We start from the raw sequence: 15479 nt of genomic DNA on the forward strand, positions 1-15479 counted from the left end.
ACACACACCTCTTCCCGACTCTGAACGAACACACACACACACACACACACACACCCCCTCTATTTAATTAAGATGTCAGTGCCGGGTGCATGGCTAAGAATCCCGACTGGGTTCTCTTCCTTCTGAGTAAGGTCCCATCCCTGATCTCTCCCGAGCCAGGAGACCTTTCCTCCTGAAACGGAGCCCACAGATACGTCTCTGTAGCACTTCGCACGGTGCTGCTCTTTTGAACTCTTCTTAGCGCGGGGCAGTTTCCTAAGACAGTGGTCGGCAAACTCAGTCAACAGAGCGTCAAACCGCGGCTCGCGAGCCACAGTTTGCCGACCACTGGCCTAAGAGAAGGCCAAAGTATGGGCTGAGGTGCAGTGGATGGTGGGGAGTTACTCTCACAGAACAGCTGTGGCCCGAGGCCAGGTGGTGGCGGGAAGGTGAGCAAGTTTAGAAGCAGGAACAGAAGGAGGGTGGGTAGTAAGAAGATGGCTAGAAGCAAATGGCCCCTGTGCCATAAAGTCAGAAAGACCACCCGTGTGAGCCCCAGCCCCAGCCCCACAGCAGTCACAGGGAGTCCAGAAGCCAAGAGACTTCCGGCTCAGACAGTCCACCGTCTGCTCCCTGGGGTCTGCCTGGAGTCAAAGCTGTGGAGAGCGGCTAGTGTTTGGACAGGTCCAAGCCTTGGACTGCTGAGAGGGCACAGTCCTCTCAGGGCCACGTGCAAGTCCCAGCTTGGAGGGCAGAGCCCTCCCAGCACAATTTCAGACAACAGCTGTAGTGGTAAGCTTGAACCCATGGTCTGAGCACGTGGTCCCACGTGTCTGAGTGACGTGGGCTTGATAGAGTTCAGGTGCATGTAATTGAGTAGGATTGAAACCCAGGAGAACTGTAACCACGCCCTTACTTTGCCTCGTGGAATCTGGCTATAAAATAAAGACACGGCTTGTAGTCCGTGGCGCTGTCGCTAGCTCTCCATCAGAGAGGACAGCGTCCCACCCAGACCCAGCTTTCATTCTCTTGTCTGTCTTTTCTCAGTCCTTCACCGCCCCCTCTCAGGGTCACCGAACCTGGCTGAGCTGGCGCGTCACATAAGGCGCCCTGGGGCTGAGGATGCCATGGCCGCCCCGAAGGCACAGGTGGTTGACCTGTGAGAGGAGAGCATCATGGGCTTGGGGGTCTGACAACCTGGGTTCAACCCCCGCAGCGCCATGGCTCTGGGCAGGTGATTACCCCTCAAAGCCTCCCTTTCCCTGAGTGTGACATTACTTCCTGCCTCACAGGGGTGATGGGGGGTTAAATGAGGAAATACACATGTAGAGGAAAAGCTTTGTAATGGTGGTGGCACACCTAGCTCCCGGGGTCCCCGCTGGCCGGTGCAGGGCAGGTCGGAAGTCCTTGGCCTTCGGAGGGATGGGGCGGGGTACAGGAGGGGCCTCCACAGAGCGCTGCCGAATTAAGTCCCACAGAAGGGCGAGAGCGTGGGATCGTGGGATGGAGGCCTGGGCACCACACAAAGGCATGGGCGGGCCCTTCCGGAGAGTTCCCCCCCAAACCGCACTCTCCTCACTTCCCTCCTCCCAATGTGCACAAGCCCCCACCCTCAGCCTTCGGGGACTCTTTCGATGCTTTTAATACTTTTTCTTTATTTAGACAGAAAAGACGAACTCTTTAAAAGTAAAATGCAATAAATAAATAAGTTAAGCATAGAGAAATGTCTGAAACTGACTCCCCCGTCTCCCCGTACCACTCCCACCCCCACCCACTTCTTTCCCCTAAAACCTTTTCCTAAAGAAAAACCCCTTTATCCCTCCCCACAGCCCTCCTCCCTAAAGCCCGATTACCCCCAAAGCAAAGGGAGGAATCAAGAGAGAAGAAATCCAAGGGAAACATTGTCTAAACTCCCCGAAGAGAGATGGCAGCGGCCGGGCCGGGCCGGGCCGGGCTGGATAACGCACGCACGGCTGGTAGTGGTATTTACATGGAGGGGACCAGCAGAGACTGTAAACATTTTTAGGGGTTCGGGGAGGTCTTTTCCTCATGAAAGGAGGAGGGTCTCTGTGGCTGACTGGCAGAGAGGCAGCCCTCAGGGCTCCCCCACACCCTCCTTAGAGGGGGCCCTTAGGGAGGCAGTGAGTTTTAGGGCTGGGAGCCCAGGGTTTAGGGGTGTCCTACCTCTAGCTGAGGGTGGCACGGAGCAAGAACCAGCTTCTGAGAGACCCCTGATGTGGGGAAGAGGCTGGGGTGGGCGGGTGGGGAGCGTGTGGGAGCCCCGTGGCCCTCCCACTGCTCAGCTAGAACAGGCCCCTGGTGGGGACGCGGGTGCGAAAGCTGGGCGCAGGAGGCCCGGTACAGGAGCCCCCGCAGAAGGCAGGTACCCGAGCCTTCAGGCCTGTCCCTCGCTCCCTCACAAAGGCCAGAAGGGCACCTGGGAGGAAACGGGCCCTTGCGGAGAGGCGGTGGCAGGAGTGGGTGTGTCCTGTGCCCCCAGAGCCCAGTGGAGGCCCAGAGATGTGCGGAGAGGGCTGGGCCGGGCTGAGCCCCTTCCCGTGGATCCAGACCTGTGAAGGAAGGAGACACGGTGACGCCATGGGGAAGGAGGCCCACGCAGGTCCTGGCTGGGGGGAGGAGGAGGCGGCTGGGGGGAGGGGGAGGCGGCTGGAGTGGCTGAGGAAGGCATGTCACCGAAAGGCCTCAGTCCAAACTGAACCATCCGGCCCCAGCCTTTGGACAAGGGGCAGGGAGGGAGGGCGGATGATACAAGAAACCAAAGGTATTAGGAAGGAAATACTCAAACAGCCCGTGAGAACAGAAAGATCAGAAGATACAGACAGGGACCAGAGGGGGAGAGAGGCAAGGAGACAGACAGCAGACAGGCAGGCAGAGAGAACTCGGAGGAGGAGGAGCAGGTGCGGTGTTGGGACAGACACCTGAGGAGAGAGGGGAGGGCAGAGCAGGCGGGGGGAGCCCAGGGCCCCCAGGAGTGCTCTCATTCCTTTCGGGAAGGAACGAAGAAAGCCAGGGAGAAATGCACAGAACACAGACCACAGTCACCAACCACCGTCAACCAAGCACGTCCCGCGAGCTGCCCCGGCCCTGACCCTGGGCTGGGGGCGCTTCCCTCCGCGGCCCCCTCCCCAGATAACAAACAATCGGCTCCAAAGACAACACGCTCGTTCCATGCAACTTACAGGGGCCCGGAGCAGGGGTCCGGGGATGGGGGCTTCGGCCGACAATGGACACGGGCCCTGGGCTGGGGGCCCCCAGGGTGGGGGGAGTTAAGCAGCCAGGATTGGGGGGAAAGGGGGAGAAACAGAAAATGTGGGTATTGTTCTTGGGTTGTATTTTTTCGGGGGTTTGGTCCAAAGGAGGTTAAACAACATAAAAGTAACCAAAGCTCACAGCTCTAGGCTGTGAGGTTGGGGTGGAGGGCAGTGGGGTGGAGGGGCCCCTTCAGTGAAATTCACAGGAGTCCAGCACTGCAGCCTCCGTCACCTGAACCAAAGCTGCTCCCGGGAGGCCTGAGGCTGGGACTCCCCCCAGTCTGTTCTGTGCACTCTCCACTGTCCCATGGGTCCACGGCCACATAAAAAATCCCCTGGAGTCCAGGGCACCGGGACCTGATATCCCAGCAGCCCGTGGGTCGACGACCCTCCTCAAACCTACTCCCACAATTCCACTCCAACCCAAAGGAAAACCAGCGAGAGACACACACAGACACATGGACACAGCAGACGAACGAGACCAGATATCAGGGAAGACCTGGGAGTGCACACAGATATACAGACTTTGCTCTCTCTCAGGTCACTGTGCGTGCGTGTGTGTGTGTGTGTGTGTGTGTGTGTTGGGGGGTGAGACTTGGATGATTGAAAACCAGCCAGAGGCAGGGCATCCCTGAGGCCGTGGGGAAGAGCAGGGGAGCAGTCTGAGGGAGGGCCTGGCTGCAGTGTGTGCCCAGAACACAGACCACAGTCACCAGCTGTGGAGAAGTCACAGGACAGGAACAGGACCCACCTGGGGCCCTCAGTAGGGCCGGTTGGCATCCTTAGGCCGCTTTAGCTGGACTTTGAGGCGCTTCATGCCAATCTGGAAACCGTTCATGGCCTGGATGGCAGCCTGGGCGCTGGCCGGATTGTCGAAACTCACAAAGCCTGCGATAAGAGGGGCATAAGGCCGGCCCAGCACCACCCTGCTGCCTGCAGGTCCTTAAATGCCTGGAAAAGGGCCCAGCACACGGCAGGCAGGCAGGATCCTCGATGGATGGCTGAGAGTGCAGCAGCCCAGCCACTCCCACACGGGACCTTCTTCCCAGCGTTCGCTGAGGGGGAGCCCCTTCCTCGGCCCGGTGGTTGTGACCCCCCCGCTGAAAACACCGCCTCCAGACCCTAAATGACTGAGGCAGGAGGACACGAACGTTGGCTCTCTCCCCTGAGCCTTGCAGGCAGAGGCCTGAAGGCAACTGACCCACTCCTGAAGCCTTCCTTTCGGAAACCAGACATCCCCCTGCAGAGCCCCCAGACCCCATGGAGCGTGGGTTTACCGGGTCGCAAGGGAAAAGGACCCTGGCTTTCTGGAGAAGAGACAGGCCTGGGCAGCAGCTGGGAGAGGGTGTCCGGTGAGCAAAAATGGTGGGGTTTTCTGACTCTTGGACAATCTGGATTCCCAATACCGGGCCCACTGCAACCATCAGTGCATCAAGTGTATCAGGCCTTGTCCTCATTTGGAATTTGGCAAAAATGTGCCATAATTTATCTTCTAGGATCTGGGTCATCATATTCTTACCAAAACACTTGCTCTGATTGGTGGCCCGATCAACAAAGACTTTGGCTGAGATGACGTGGCCAAAAGGGACGAACATCTGGAGGATCTCTGAGTCCGTGAACTCCTGGGGCAAGTGGTAGATGAAGATGTTGCAGCCATCAGGGCCTGGGTGGCAACAGACAGGAAGAGCTTGGTGCCGGGGGGACAGACTTGGGAGCAAAGGCCTGGGAGAGCGGGTCCTGGGAGGACCCGCAGTCCTGGGCGGCAACACGGGCCAGGGTGCCAGCCACCTCTCCCCGCCCACGGGGCCAGAGCTGGGCTTGGCCCTGGCATGAGGGAGTCCAAGCCCTCGACAAGGGCACCCCTATCCCAAGGCTGTCAGCTGGGCCACCCAGGCCACACCTTCCCGCTGCTGCTGCTGCTGCTGCTGTTGCTGCTGCTGTTGTTGTTGCTGTTGCTGCTGCTGCTGCTGCTGCTGGGGTGGAGGCGGGGGCTGTTGGGCGACCAGGGCAGGAGGCTGCGGGAACGCAGGCGCAACCAGGCTGTAGGCTGCTGGGTAGGCTGCTGGGGTGGGGAGACAGAGAGCTCCTGGGGCTCCTGAGATGCCCTGGCCCCAGCCTCCCGCCAGCCCTGTCTCCCCGCCCCTGGCCCACGCAATGGAGTTGGCAGGGCTGAGAGGTGTCAGAGAAGGAGCTGCCCCAGACCCAGCCCTGGGCCTCTTTCGCCTTTCATCCCTCCCACCTGGGCCAGGCCTGGCGGGCTCACCTGTGTAGTGCTGCATCCCCGCGTAGGCCTGCTGCAGGGGATCCACGGGGGCCGCGGGGCTCTGGGCTGGGGGGAGCAGAGCAGAGGCCGGCAGGTGGGGACCCGAGCCTCGCCTGGGCTCGGGTACGAAAGGAGAGGGTGGGCATGCACGGGCTCCCCTGACATTGGCAAGACTTGAGTCTGACTGGCTGTGCAACCCTGGACAAGTCCCTTTGCCTCTCTGCGCCTCGGCTGCCCTGGCTGAGGACGGGAAGGAAGGTCCCTGCCCAGGGTGACAGAGCAGGAGGCCTTCTGACCCCAGGCCTGGAGTGGTGGCTGGAGGGCAGCTGGGAGAGGGATGGGCAGCAGAGACCCCCACCTGGGTAGGGGTGAACCCCGTTGGGATACAGAGCATCAGGAGCAGGCTGCCCGGCGGGCTGGGTGGGCACCGGGCTGTAGCCGTTGACGCCCAGGGCGGCAGGGATCGCCGAGACGGGCGTGGCAGCGATGGCAGGAGGGGTGCTGGTTCCTGGGAGGAGACAGTGACAAAGACAGAGCAGAGGAGCCGACACACACAGATGCAGACAGCCAGTCAGCAAGTCCGCGGGCAGAGGGAGGGCGCAGGCTGCTCTCTGACCGAGCCACCCCTGGGCCCCACGCTCCCCTGCCCTGCCCCGTTTCCGCCAGCCCAGCCCTGCCCGGACCTTACCTGAGGACGGGGTGATGGGGGTGGCGATGAGGCCATTGGCATTGATGGCGGCCATGTGTTGCATCTGCACGGCAGCCATGGTGGCCATGGGGCTGAGGTAGGCACTGTGAGCCGCCACCAGGGCCGCCTGCTGCTGCATCAGCTGGGGGCGGGGAGGAGAGGAGCGTGGGCCCGCGCCCTGCCTGGCTCCCTGCCCAACCCCGGGCCTGGGCATTGGGAGGGTGGGGGCAGGGCACAGGAGGAGAGGGCACGGGCCAGCGCCAGGGGCTGTGCTCACGGCCTGGGTGTAGGCGCTGTAGGCTCCAAACTGGAGGGCGATGGGGCTGAACATGCCCAGCTGGGTGGCCACCTGCTGCATTCGGCGGAGACCTCGCTCCTTCTCTGTGTCAGCAAACTTCACCACCAGGCTGGACGAGGCGCCCTGGGCACGGGCCCCACATGCGGTCAGGGGGACAGAGGCGGTCTCTCCCCCGGAGCCCTCGGGACCTGGCTCAGGCCCACACCTGGCGTGGCCTCTGGGAAAGCAGCCATCAGAGCGCCTCTGTCCAATGGGCAGGTTTATCCCCACCCCCCCACCCCCCGTGCCGGGAAGTGCAAGAGGCCAGAAAACGTGAGGAAGGCGAAGGCACGTGCTGGAAAGGAAGGGCCCCGGGAATGCAGGGGCATCGCTGGATTTGGAGCCGGAAATCCTCCCCGGGGGTGGGTCAGGTTAATCTCAGGCTGGCCAGGCCTTGCTGCTGCCCCACCCCCTTACCTCAATTCCCAGCCCCCACACCCCAGTCCTCAGGCTTAGGGGATGCAGCCTCAAAACCGAATACCAGTTTGCACCAAATAGAAACCAAACTGGAACATGGGCAAGGATTGTTGTAGACCCTGAACCTGGAATGCACTTCTCTGCCCAGCGCTGCAGCAAGTCCTTGCTAAGTGCCTGCTGATCCTCTGCTGGAGGCCTCGGCACCTCCTTGGGAGGCAGCTAGTTGAGGCATAGGTGTTGGCTCTGCACCCCGTGAGTGCAGTCCCTGACCCACTGCTCATGGGCCGGGGCATGTGGGGCCTCTAAGTAAGTGTCCTGAGGCCCAGCCAGTGAGGCGAGGGTGGGGGGGAAGGTGGAGAAGAGGTGGGAGATGAGAAGAGGCTGAGGGATGGTGGAGGTAGGAGAGGAGAGGGAGGGCATTTGGACTGAAGATGAGGGACAGGGACGAGAGACAAAAGGTAGGGAGATGCCATTTGAAACGTGAAGGTGTCCCTAACAAGTTCGATTCTTCTGCCAGAAAATTCTTTCCCAACAAATTCAAAGACCCTGCCGGGAATGGACTGGCCCCTCTGAGCCAGGGCTGGCCGTGGGCCAGGCGGGCTGGAGAGGCCTGAGGGTGGGGGTGAGGGGCGGGGGCGTGTGGGGCTCACCGGCAGGGTCCGGCTGCTGTGAAGGGTGTTGATAGCTGCCTGGGCCTCGGCGTGGGTCTGGAACTTCACGAAGGCGCAGCCTAGAGAATTCCGGGGCGAGGAGGAAAGGGTGAGTGCCCACTTTTGAGGCCCACACTGTCCCCATTGCCCAAGCAACCAGCGGGTCGGGCAGGCGGGCCGGAGGGCCCGGGCATGAGGAGGAGGTTGGCGTGGCTACCTTTGCTGGTGCCATCTGGCCCCCGCAGCACAGTGCACTCGTCTATGGTCCCAAAAGGCTCGAACATCTTCCGGACGTCCTCATCTGTCTGCTGCTTCCCTAGCATCCCCACAAAGAGCTTCCGGTCTTCTGGGGGACAGGGGACAGGAGGAGGGGCATGTTCAGGGCCTCCGGGCTGATTTTCCACTGCCCCGGCTTGGGACAGGCAGGGACCCCACCCTTTACCTTCAGCTCTTCCCTGCAGCTCCAGACACTCACCCTGGGGACCAATGGCTTTGGGTGTGAAAGGGGTGATGGTTGTGGGATGGGCACCGTTACATAGAGGGCCTATCCCATTTCTGAAGGACTTGCATTCCACTCAGGGCCTCCGTTTTGCCATCTCTCTGATGGGCTGAATCACCTCCCCTCGGGCCACACTGACTCCTGTGCCACCCTTGGCTGGGAACCCTTCACACTTCCGGCTTTCTTCCTCAAGAAAGGCTGTCCCACAGCTACTCCAAGCCCTGGCCTGCGGGTTGAGGGAAAGGGACTGAGTCCAAAGGTACAGAACCTACCTCCTCGGCTCTCGCTGTCGGCTGGCTTCACCTGGATTGGTCTGTTCATCTGAAGGAGAGAAGAGAAGGCAAGTACTGGGGACCTCCTCGGACACCCAAGAGCCCTCCCCAGGCTAGGACCTGCAGAGAGGCAAGAGGGCGGGAACCCAGGCCCAGGAGGCTTCCCAGCCCCCTAACTTGCTGGTGGGAAGGAAGGGACGGGGCCTGCTCTTATTCAGGATGAGGACCAGAGGGATTAGAGGCCGTGGAAGGAGCGGATGTCGAGAAGGATGCTCATGGGCACAGCACCAGGCTCAGGTAAGGCCCCAGACGACTTGGCCGGGGATAGATGCTGCTCTCCTCAGGGGACGAAGGGGGCTGCCCACAGGACCTGGTCCTGAGACAGAGCCCAGCCAATGGGCTGGCCCACCAGAGCTGTCGCACTTCTAACAGGAGCCACAGAGGCCACCCTCAGAAGCCCCAAAGAAGACTCTACACTGAGGGAGACGCCACAGATGCCCCAACTTCCTTCTGACCCCTAGAGGAGTGTCTGCCTCTCTTTCTGCCCCCCCTACACCTCTTGACCCCAGGGGGAAGGCATTCGGGCAGCACAAAGGGAGCAGATGCCCAGTCTCCGTGGCAACGGGAGAATGTGCGCCATGGCAACCGCCCACTCAGCCTGATTTATCCGTCCCCGTCGCCCTGGCGACCATGGTGACGTCATCACTTCTGCTGCTCGCACACCGTAGAAGGAGTGGGGAGTGGGGTGGGAACAGGGTATGCTGAGGGTGAAGGATTGGGTGGGGGCTGAGCGGTGGGGGAGGGGGCCCAGAAGGTTCCTGGAGGGCGGCATGCTGAGCTGGCCCTGCAGGGGGGGGTGCTGTCCCTCCTCCCTCCCTCCCCCTGGTCAAATCCTTAGTGTCTCACAGTCAGGCAGCTCTGGAGGAGGTTGCTGTCCCGTGCCCTTTGGAGATTCTCCCTATTTTCCCTGTGCCCGGAGTCCCCCAGCGCCCCCCTCTCCCTCTCCCGCACCATCTCCCTTTTGTTCAGCCGTCAGCGGAAATGCAGACATCCCAGTTCCACTCCCGGGTTCTTGCGGGGAGAGGCCTTGGGAATGACTCCTGCAGGTTGGTTTCCTTAGCCGGGGGGATGGGGGGGGAGCATCTTGGGGACCAGAGAGGAAGGGGCGAGGCTCAGTCTTCCCTGTCTGAACGTATTTTGCTAATAAGGACTTTGACCAATGGGGACACACCTGGTCACTCCACTCATCTGACGGCAGGGCAGGCCTAGTTCCAATGACCAAAAATAAGGTAACAACAAAACGATTCGTCTACATTCCGAGGGTGGGGCTGAAGTGACCCTCCGGGGAGGCACTGGGCTTGGAGGCCTGGCCCTGCGCCCAATAGCTGGGTGACCTTGGACAAGTCATTTCTCTCCTCTGGGCCGAAGTTTACTCATCTGTGGAACAGCTGGATCGGGCGTCTTGGGCCAGGCTCCCCTCAGCTTTGTATTCCAGCCTGGAGAACTTAATCCTCACTCAACACAGAGAGGGCGGAAACCATAGTTCCCCCGCCCCCCACTGGACCTTCTTCCCGGGCATCCCCGTCAGTCTAGCTGGGCTCTGCTGGACAGGGACTCCTGCCCGGATCAAATCTAAGCCCCACCTCGACTGGCAGTCCTGCCCCGCCCCACCCCCACCCCACCCCCACCCCTGGGTCTGAGAGCAGCTGGTTGGGGAGGGGGTCACACAAATCCTCAGGCCAATCTCCTCCAGCTTTATCCTCCACCAATCTGGGATTATCCCGTCTGCGGTCCCATCTCCTCAGGAGAGGGGGAGTGTGTGTATAGGAAGGGCTGGGGGTCGGATGCTCAGGCTCCTGGTCTGGCACCCTCCTTGTCCTGTACTGTCACCCAAGCAATCAGGAAGTCCCTCACAGGCCGCTCAGTAGGCAGACCACACACACACACACACACACACACACACACACGAACCAGGGTGGCAGTGTCCAGGAATTCTCATGGTTGCCACTGACCCCTTCCCAACAGGCCCCTGGGGATTTGCTGTTCTAGTTGGGGATGGGGAACCTGGGGCCAGAGAGAGAGGATGCCCCTCCCTGCACAGGCACAAAAATAGCACATCAATACACATCCCGGCTGATGAGGATCCGCACAAAGGCGCACACGAGTGTGCAGCCCGCAGCTCAGACCGCACCGCCAGAAGCTCCCACTCTCCCTCCCAGCAACCTCCCTGGTGGCCCCCAGCGCCCTGTCGCGGCCTCCTCCTCTCGGCCTGGCACTTCCTGTGGGAAAGCGAGTCTTTGTTAGCTCAGCTCAGGCACACCTGCCCCCTCCCCTGAGTCCAGCTGGGCTCTGTTTACCTAGCAACCCAGCCCTGTGCCTCTGTCCCCTGGCTACCACCGCCAGGTGACGAGGCCTCCCGAAGAAGAAGGGGGCTATTTAGACTCCAACCAAGAGGACGGAGGACCCCTCACCAGCGTGGTCACTTGTAAGACCCCACTTCCAAGGAGAGCTCCTCTCTCCCGAGGGCCCAGCCCGCCACTCCTGGCTGCAGACCTGTGCCTGGCGCCCCAGACCACACGCAGGTCCTTCCATGGGACCTGAGCCCACTGCCTGGCAGAAGCCGAGCGGGCCATGTCCCCAGAGTGGGATTTTGGCCCACGTAGAGGGGGAAAGGCAGGCCACCCCTCACACCCACCTCCAGGAGGCCACACCCCGCTCCCAGGAGGAATCCAGGCACCTGTGGCAGAGCCACTCCGGGGTAATCTTAGGGGAGAGAAAGGAAATGGGGCTCGGCAGTCAGAGGCCCAGCCCCCAGTCTTTCTCTGGGCAGCCCGAAGCATCACCTAATATGGTGGCAGCTCCCTGATTCTGGAGTGACAAAGGTGGGGAGAAAGGAGAGATGGCCATGAGCCCGTTAGAAGAGAACCTGCACTAGGAGGGCATGCAGATGGGACAGCGGGAAGAACTTCCCAGCACAATTGTGCAAGAGCTGGCGCGCGCGCGCGCGCGCGCACACACACACACACACACACACACACACACACACACACACACGCTGTCAATGCTGCCAGGATGGCCGGGGCAGAGAAAAGACCTGGCGACATGAATGAAGGGTCAGGACATCTGCTCCCTAGACCGGCCTGGTCTGCTCCCCCGAGCCTCAGCGTGGGGGCCCCGTTGGAGGATAGAACCCCTCATTTCCTGCTAGAGGCTCTGCCAGGTCCCTCTGCATCCTGCCCTCCGGGGCAAGGGCCAACGTGGAGAAGTCGGCGTCTCCTGGGAGCTGGGGGCAGGCTAGACAATCATTAACTGGGGTGCGCTTCTCCCTCACCTCCCACCCTGGGCCTGTTTCCTCTGGAAGGGGACGCAGCGCCTCTCCACACCCGGGATGGAGCCTTGCCTGAGCCACGCAGGCAGCTGGAGGGGACAGCACCCAGCTGGCCCCGGGGCCTGGGCTCACACCCCAGCTCCAGTCTCCCTTCCTCCCCCCTCTCCCTTGGCCCTCCGTTTCTGCAGGGGCTCTGAGAGACAGGGAGATGACAGGAAAAGAGACGAACAGCAGTAGAGTGAAAACTGTGGATTTGTCAGGGGCCTCCAGAGAGGGAAGGGAGAGGAAGGAAAGTTGCCATGTAGCGTGTAGGCACCCGGCTTCCCAGGGGTGCGTGGGCCCATCCCACACACCTGGCCTGTTGGCTGCCACACACGCGTTCATGTGTGCACACACGTGCTCCTGGGATTCCAAGCCTGCTCACACACATGCACAGACCTGAACTCTGTGAGCAATGGCTGTTCTGGGCTGCCTCACCACCCAGAGATTAGATAGTGGGTGACAGCAGGGAGCTGGCTGTCCTAGCGATACTCAGGGTTGAGGGCCACAGAGGCCTGGTCACAGACCCTGGAGGGTTGGAAGTTGGAAGTGGCTGAAGCAGTTCTCATTTTCCTAGAAGCCCCCCACCCTCTTCCCCCATCTGTTTTGTCCATTTCCTTCCTAGGAAGAGATGGAGAATCAGCCCCACTCCATGTCCTACCTGAGGGGGAGTAGAGGCAGGGACAGGCGTGTCCCCAGCACCCAGATGGTGCTTAGCAAGTGTTTGCTGTGAGGATGGAGGGAGGGAGCTTTCAGGAAGTGTTTCTGGGGTTCACTGCGCCAGTGACAACAGAAGCAGCTAGAGAGCAAAAGTGAACGGCTCAGCGTCCTTCCCTGCAGTGTGTGTGTGTGTGGGGGGGGGGGGGGGGCGCGGGTCTGAGACGCTTCACTCCTGCCCCAGCCCACCCAGGCCGGGGACAATCTGCACGCTGGCTGAGAGGAAGGGACAGAGAGTCCTGCTCTTGCAGGAGCGAGGCCACACTTGGTGGGGCCGGGCCTGATCCTCCACTGTGGTGGCTGCCCACTCGCGCTCGCCCTCTGGGCTTCCTCCCAGCCTGGACCCGCCCCGGCCCGGCTCCACCCTGGTGCCCCGTGACCCTGTTCCTTCGCTCTCCTCTCCTTGGAAGACATGAGGTGAGCCTGTCCGACTTCAGAAGCCAGTACAATGATGCCAGGCCAGCAGGGCCCAGGTGCCCATCTCAGCAGCCGGTACCCCTCCCCAGCTCACAGCCAGACTTCCTCCCCAGAGCCTGGGTGCCTCCTCTCACTCTGCCCACACCTGGTGTCCAAAGTCTTCTCCCCACACCTCCCCACCAGCTGGTCCTCTCTCTAAGTGCCATCTATGGATAGGTTGGGAGGTTGAGAAAGGGCTGCATCTGGGCCTTGCAAAGGCCACATTTACTCCGCTAACCGCTTCCGTCCAGGCGAGAAGAAATGCATCTAGAGCAAGAAAGAGAGAAGCTCAAGGAGAGGGGACTTCCTGATGGCGAGAGGAGGCGGGAAATACACTCAGTGTCTTGGGAAGGTGTTGGGCCCCCTGCCCCTGCTAAGGCCCCTGGGAAGGCCGCGACTCACCCCTGGAAGCGTCTTCTGTTCGTGCAGGGCGCTCTGGGCCTTCAGGGCTGAATCGCGGGCACAGTATGTCAGGAAGGCACATCCTGAGGAGGGGCAGGGGCAGAGAGACCGGGTGGGGGTGCGTCCCGGGTCTCCTCTCCCTAAAAGGCACCCCCCCCAGGAGAAGGAGGTCTGGGAAGCTGGTCCCTTCTTGCCACTTTCTACCTGCTGGGGTGGGGGGGCATTCTGCCCGGGGGATCTGAGACCCAGAGGCCAGGAGGCTTAAGTGGTGGAGGTGATGGGAGCAGGAGAGCACAGGGTGGGGTGGGGGGGCTGCTGGGAGGAGGGGCTTTATGTGGGGGGAGGAGAAGTGGCATGTGATTGCCAGACAAGTGCGTGTAGTGTGGTTTCCTCTCTCCCTCAGCTGATCTCCTTTCCTCTTTCTCCTTCGCCTCTACCTCCCTCCATCTTGGTCATCATCACCCCTTTCCTCTCCCATTTTCCCTATTTCCTCATCTCCCTCCATCTCTCTGGGAGGCAGATGGGAAGTGAGAGTGGACTAGAGGAGAAGGGAAAGGAAGAGCATCAGCGGGAGTCCCTGTGGAGGGGGAGGCAGTGTGGCCCTTAGGACCCCAGTGGCCGGAGCTCTCCAAGTGCTGACCCTGGGCCCGACCCTGCTCAGCCACACAGCACTTGCACAGGCCTGAGGCGCATCCTCTCGGCCTCCAGCTCTTAACTTTTGAGTCCCACACACTTCCCAGATCTTCACCAACCTCTGTCCTTCATACCCGGCTTCCCAGGTCCCGCTCCTCAGTCCTGCCTAGTCCACGGTTGGGCACCTGACCCTGTGTCCTGACCTCCATCCCAATAGTAGCTGTGGCTGCTACGACTCTCAGTACACACACGCACGCACACACACAGCTGCCCAGCTCCGTATCTCCCAACCCAGCTCTTACCCCTCCATCGCTCCTCGCGTTCATCCACGACATCACCTCCTCGTCCCTGGGATCCACATCTCTGCAGCCCCCTCGACAACTCTTTCTCTAAGGAGGTCCTCCCTAGTCCTCCATCCGGGCCCCCTGGCCGCCCTAGCTGAGTCCTCTTTTAACTCTTTCATCACACGCCCCAGCCTCGAAACTCTTTTCGTTCCAGATCGGCCCTTCCCAGCCACTCCATCCCTCAGCCTCCGTCCACCCTCCTCCCAGCCTCCCAGCCCACTCCCTGAAGCCTCTCCTCCTGGCCCGACCCCTCACCCTTGTGCAGCCCCGTGTACTTGTCCTTGATGACAGTCAGCTCGAAGATCCGACCAAACTGTTCGAAGATGGGCTTCAGGTCCTTTTCCTCCAGATGCCTTGGGATCTGCCCCACAAACAGCTTGATGGCATCCGGCTCCTTCATTGGGGCGGCCCGGGAGGAGGGGCGAAGGGGAGCAGGGAGAGGCCTGGAGGCCAGGGGAGCTGCCCAGCAGGAAGGCAAGCAGTAGGGGCCAGGGGGCAAGTGGTGGGCGCCGGCTTTCCCTGGGCCCCTAACCAAGGTGCTGAGCAGAGGGCAGCTCTTCACACAAAGGAGGCTGGGGAGTTGAGGGCTCGGGGTCAAGGGTCTAGGCAGGCACTGTCATGCCACCAGGGGGCATAGCCCAAACAAATGGTCTCCTCCCAGAGATTTGGCAAAAATCCCAGGATGGGGGTCAGGATGGCCAAGACCTGGAGGGTAGGGTGGTCTCAGGGGCCCTGGGAACTGGGGGCTGAAATGAGAGTTGGAGGTGGGGAAAGGGTCGGAGGAGGGCAAGGGGATGGAGGCTGGGGGGTTAGGGGCCTGATGTGGTCACCAGCACGGCCGGGGGGGGGGGGGTGAGGGAGACAGGGGGACTCCTGATGTGGGGCAGGTGGGGCTCTTGTTGGCTTCCCTGAGAGGACACCTCCCCTGTGGCTGATCCTTCTGCTGGGTCCGAAGATCCCCGATGCCCGACGCTTGATCTCTGATGGCGGCAGGGCTCGGGGGTCCCTTCTGCCCTGCCACCCCCCTTCAGGTCCTCCCCTCAGCCCCCCTCCCACCCCACCCCTGCCCGGGCCTGGGCTGCGCTGGCTGCTCCCGTGGCTGGGGTGCCTGCCTTCCCGGTCACCTGGGTCCCGGAGCTGCGCTCTCCAGCCGCGTTCTCCTCAACAAAAACCTCCCCCCTCC

At 61.4% G+C, this 15479-nt stretch overlaps 1 protein-coding gene across 6 annotated transcripts; it reads right to left on the reverse strand.

Moving 5' to 3' along the window:
• Positions 1-1605: 1605 nt before the first annotated feature.
• On the reverse strand, positions 1606-15479 carry CELF3 (CUGBP Elav-like family member 3). 6 transcript variants are annotated; one of them, XM_080647996.1, is made up of 14 exons: positions 15421-15469; positions 14552-14657; positions 13320-13402; positions 8378-8426; positions 7824-7952; positions 7607-7686; positions 6480-6623; positions 6203-6344; positions 5873-6022; positions 5515-5580; positions 5152-5313; positions 4771-4914; positions 4003-4139; positions 1606-2549 (listed from the first exon to the last, which is right to left on the reverse strand). In XM_080647996.1, the coding sequence occupies exons 4-13, from the start codon at positions 8424-8426 to the stop codon at positions 4012-4014; spliced, it is 1194 nt and encodes a 397-aa protein (XP_080504122.1). In that variant the 5' UTR covers positions 13320-13402; positions 14552-14657; positions 15421-15469; the 3' UTR covers positions 1606-2549; positions 4003-4011. The 6 variants fall into 6 exon arrangements, with proteins under 6 accessions (XP_080504122.1, XP_080504123.1, XP_080504120.1 ...); XM_080647997.1 differs by having other exon boundaries at positions 1616-2549; positions 14255-14657; positions 15421-15479; XM_080647994.1 differs by lacking the exon at positions 15421-15469 and having other exon boundaries at positions 1616-2549; positions 7824-7949; positions 14552-14828.

Source organism: Plecotus auritus (genome assembly GCF_963455305.1).
Source record: "Plecotus auritus genome assembly, chromosome: 12".
Taxonomy (NCBI): domain Eukaryota; kingdom Metazoa; phylum Chordata; class Mammalia; order Chiroptera; family Vespertilionidae; genus Plecotus; species Plecotus auritus.

Coding starts and splice junctions, on each gene's coding strand:
- CELF3 (XM_080647993.1), bottom strand. CDS start 14,696: ATGAAGGAGCCGGATGCCATCAAGCTGTTTGTGGGGCAGATCCCAAGG. Junction 8,427..13,319: donor AACAGAAGACGCTTCCAGGG/GTGAGTCGCGGC, acceptor TCTCTCCTTCAG/ATGAACAGACCAATCCAGGT. Junction 4,915..5,151: donor GCAGCAGCAGCAGCGGGAAG/GTGTGGCCTGGG, acceptor GTTGCCACCCAG/GCCCTGATGGCTGCAACATC.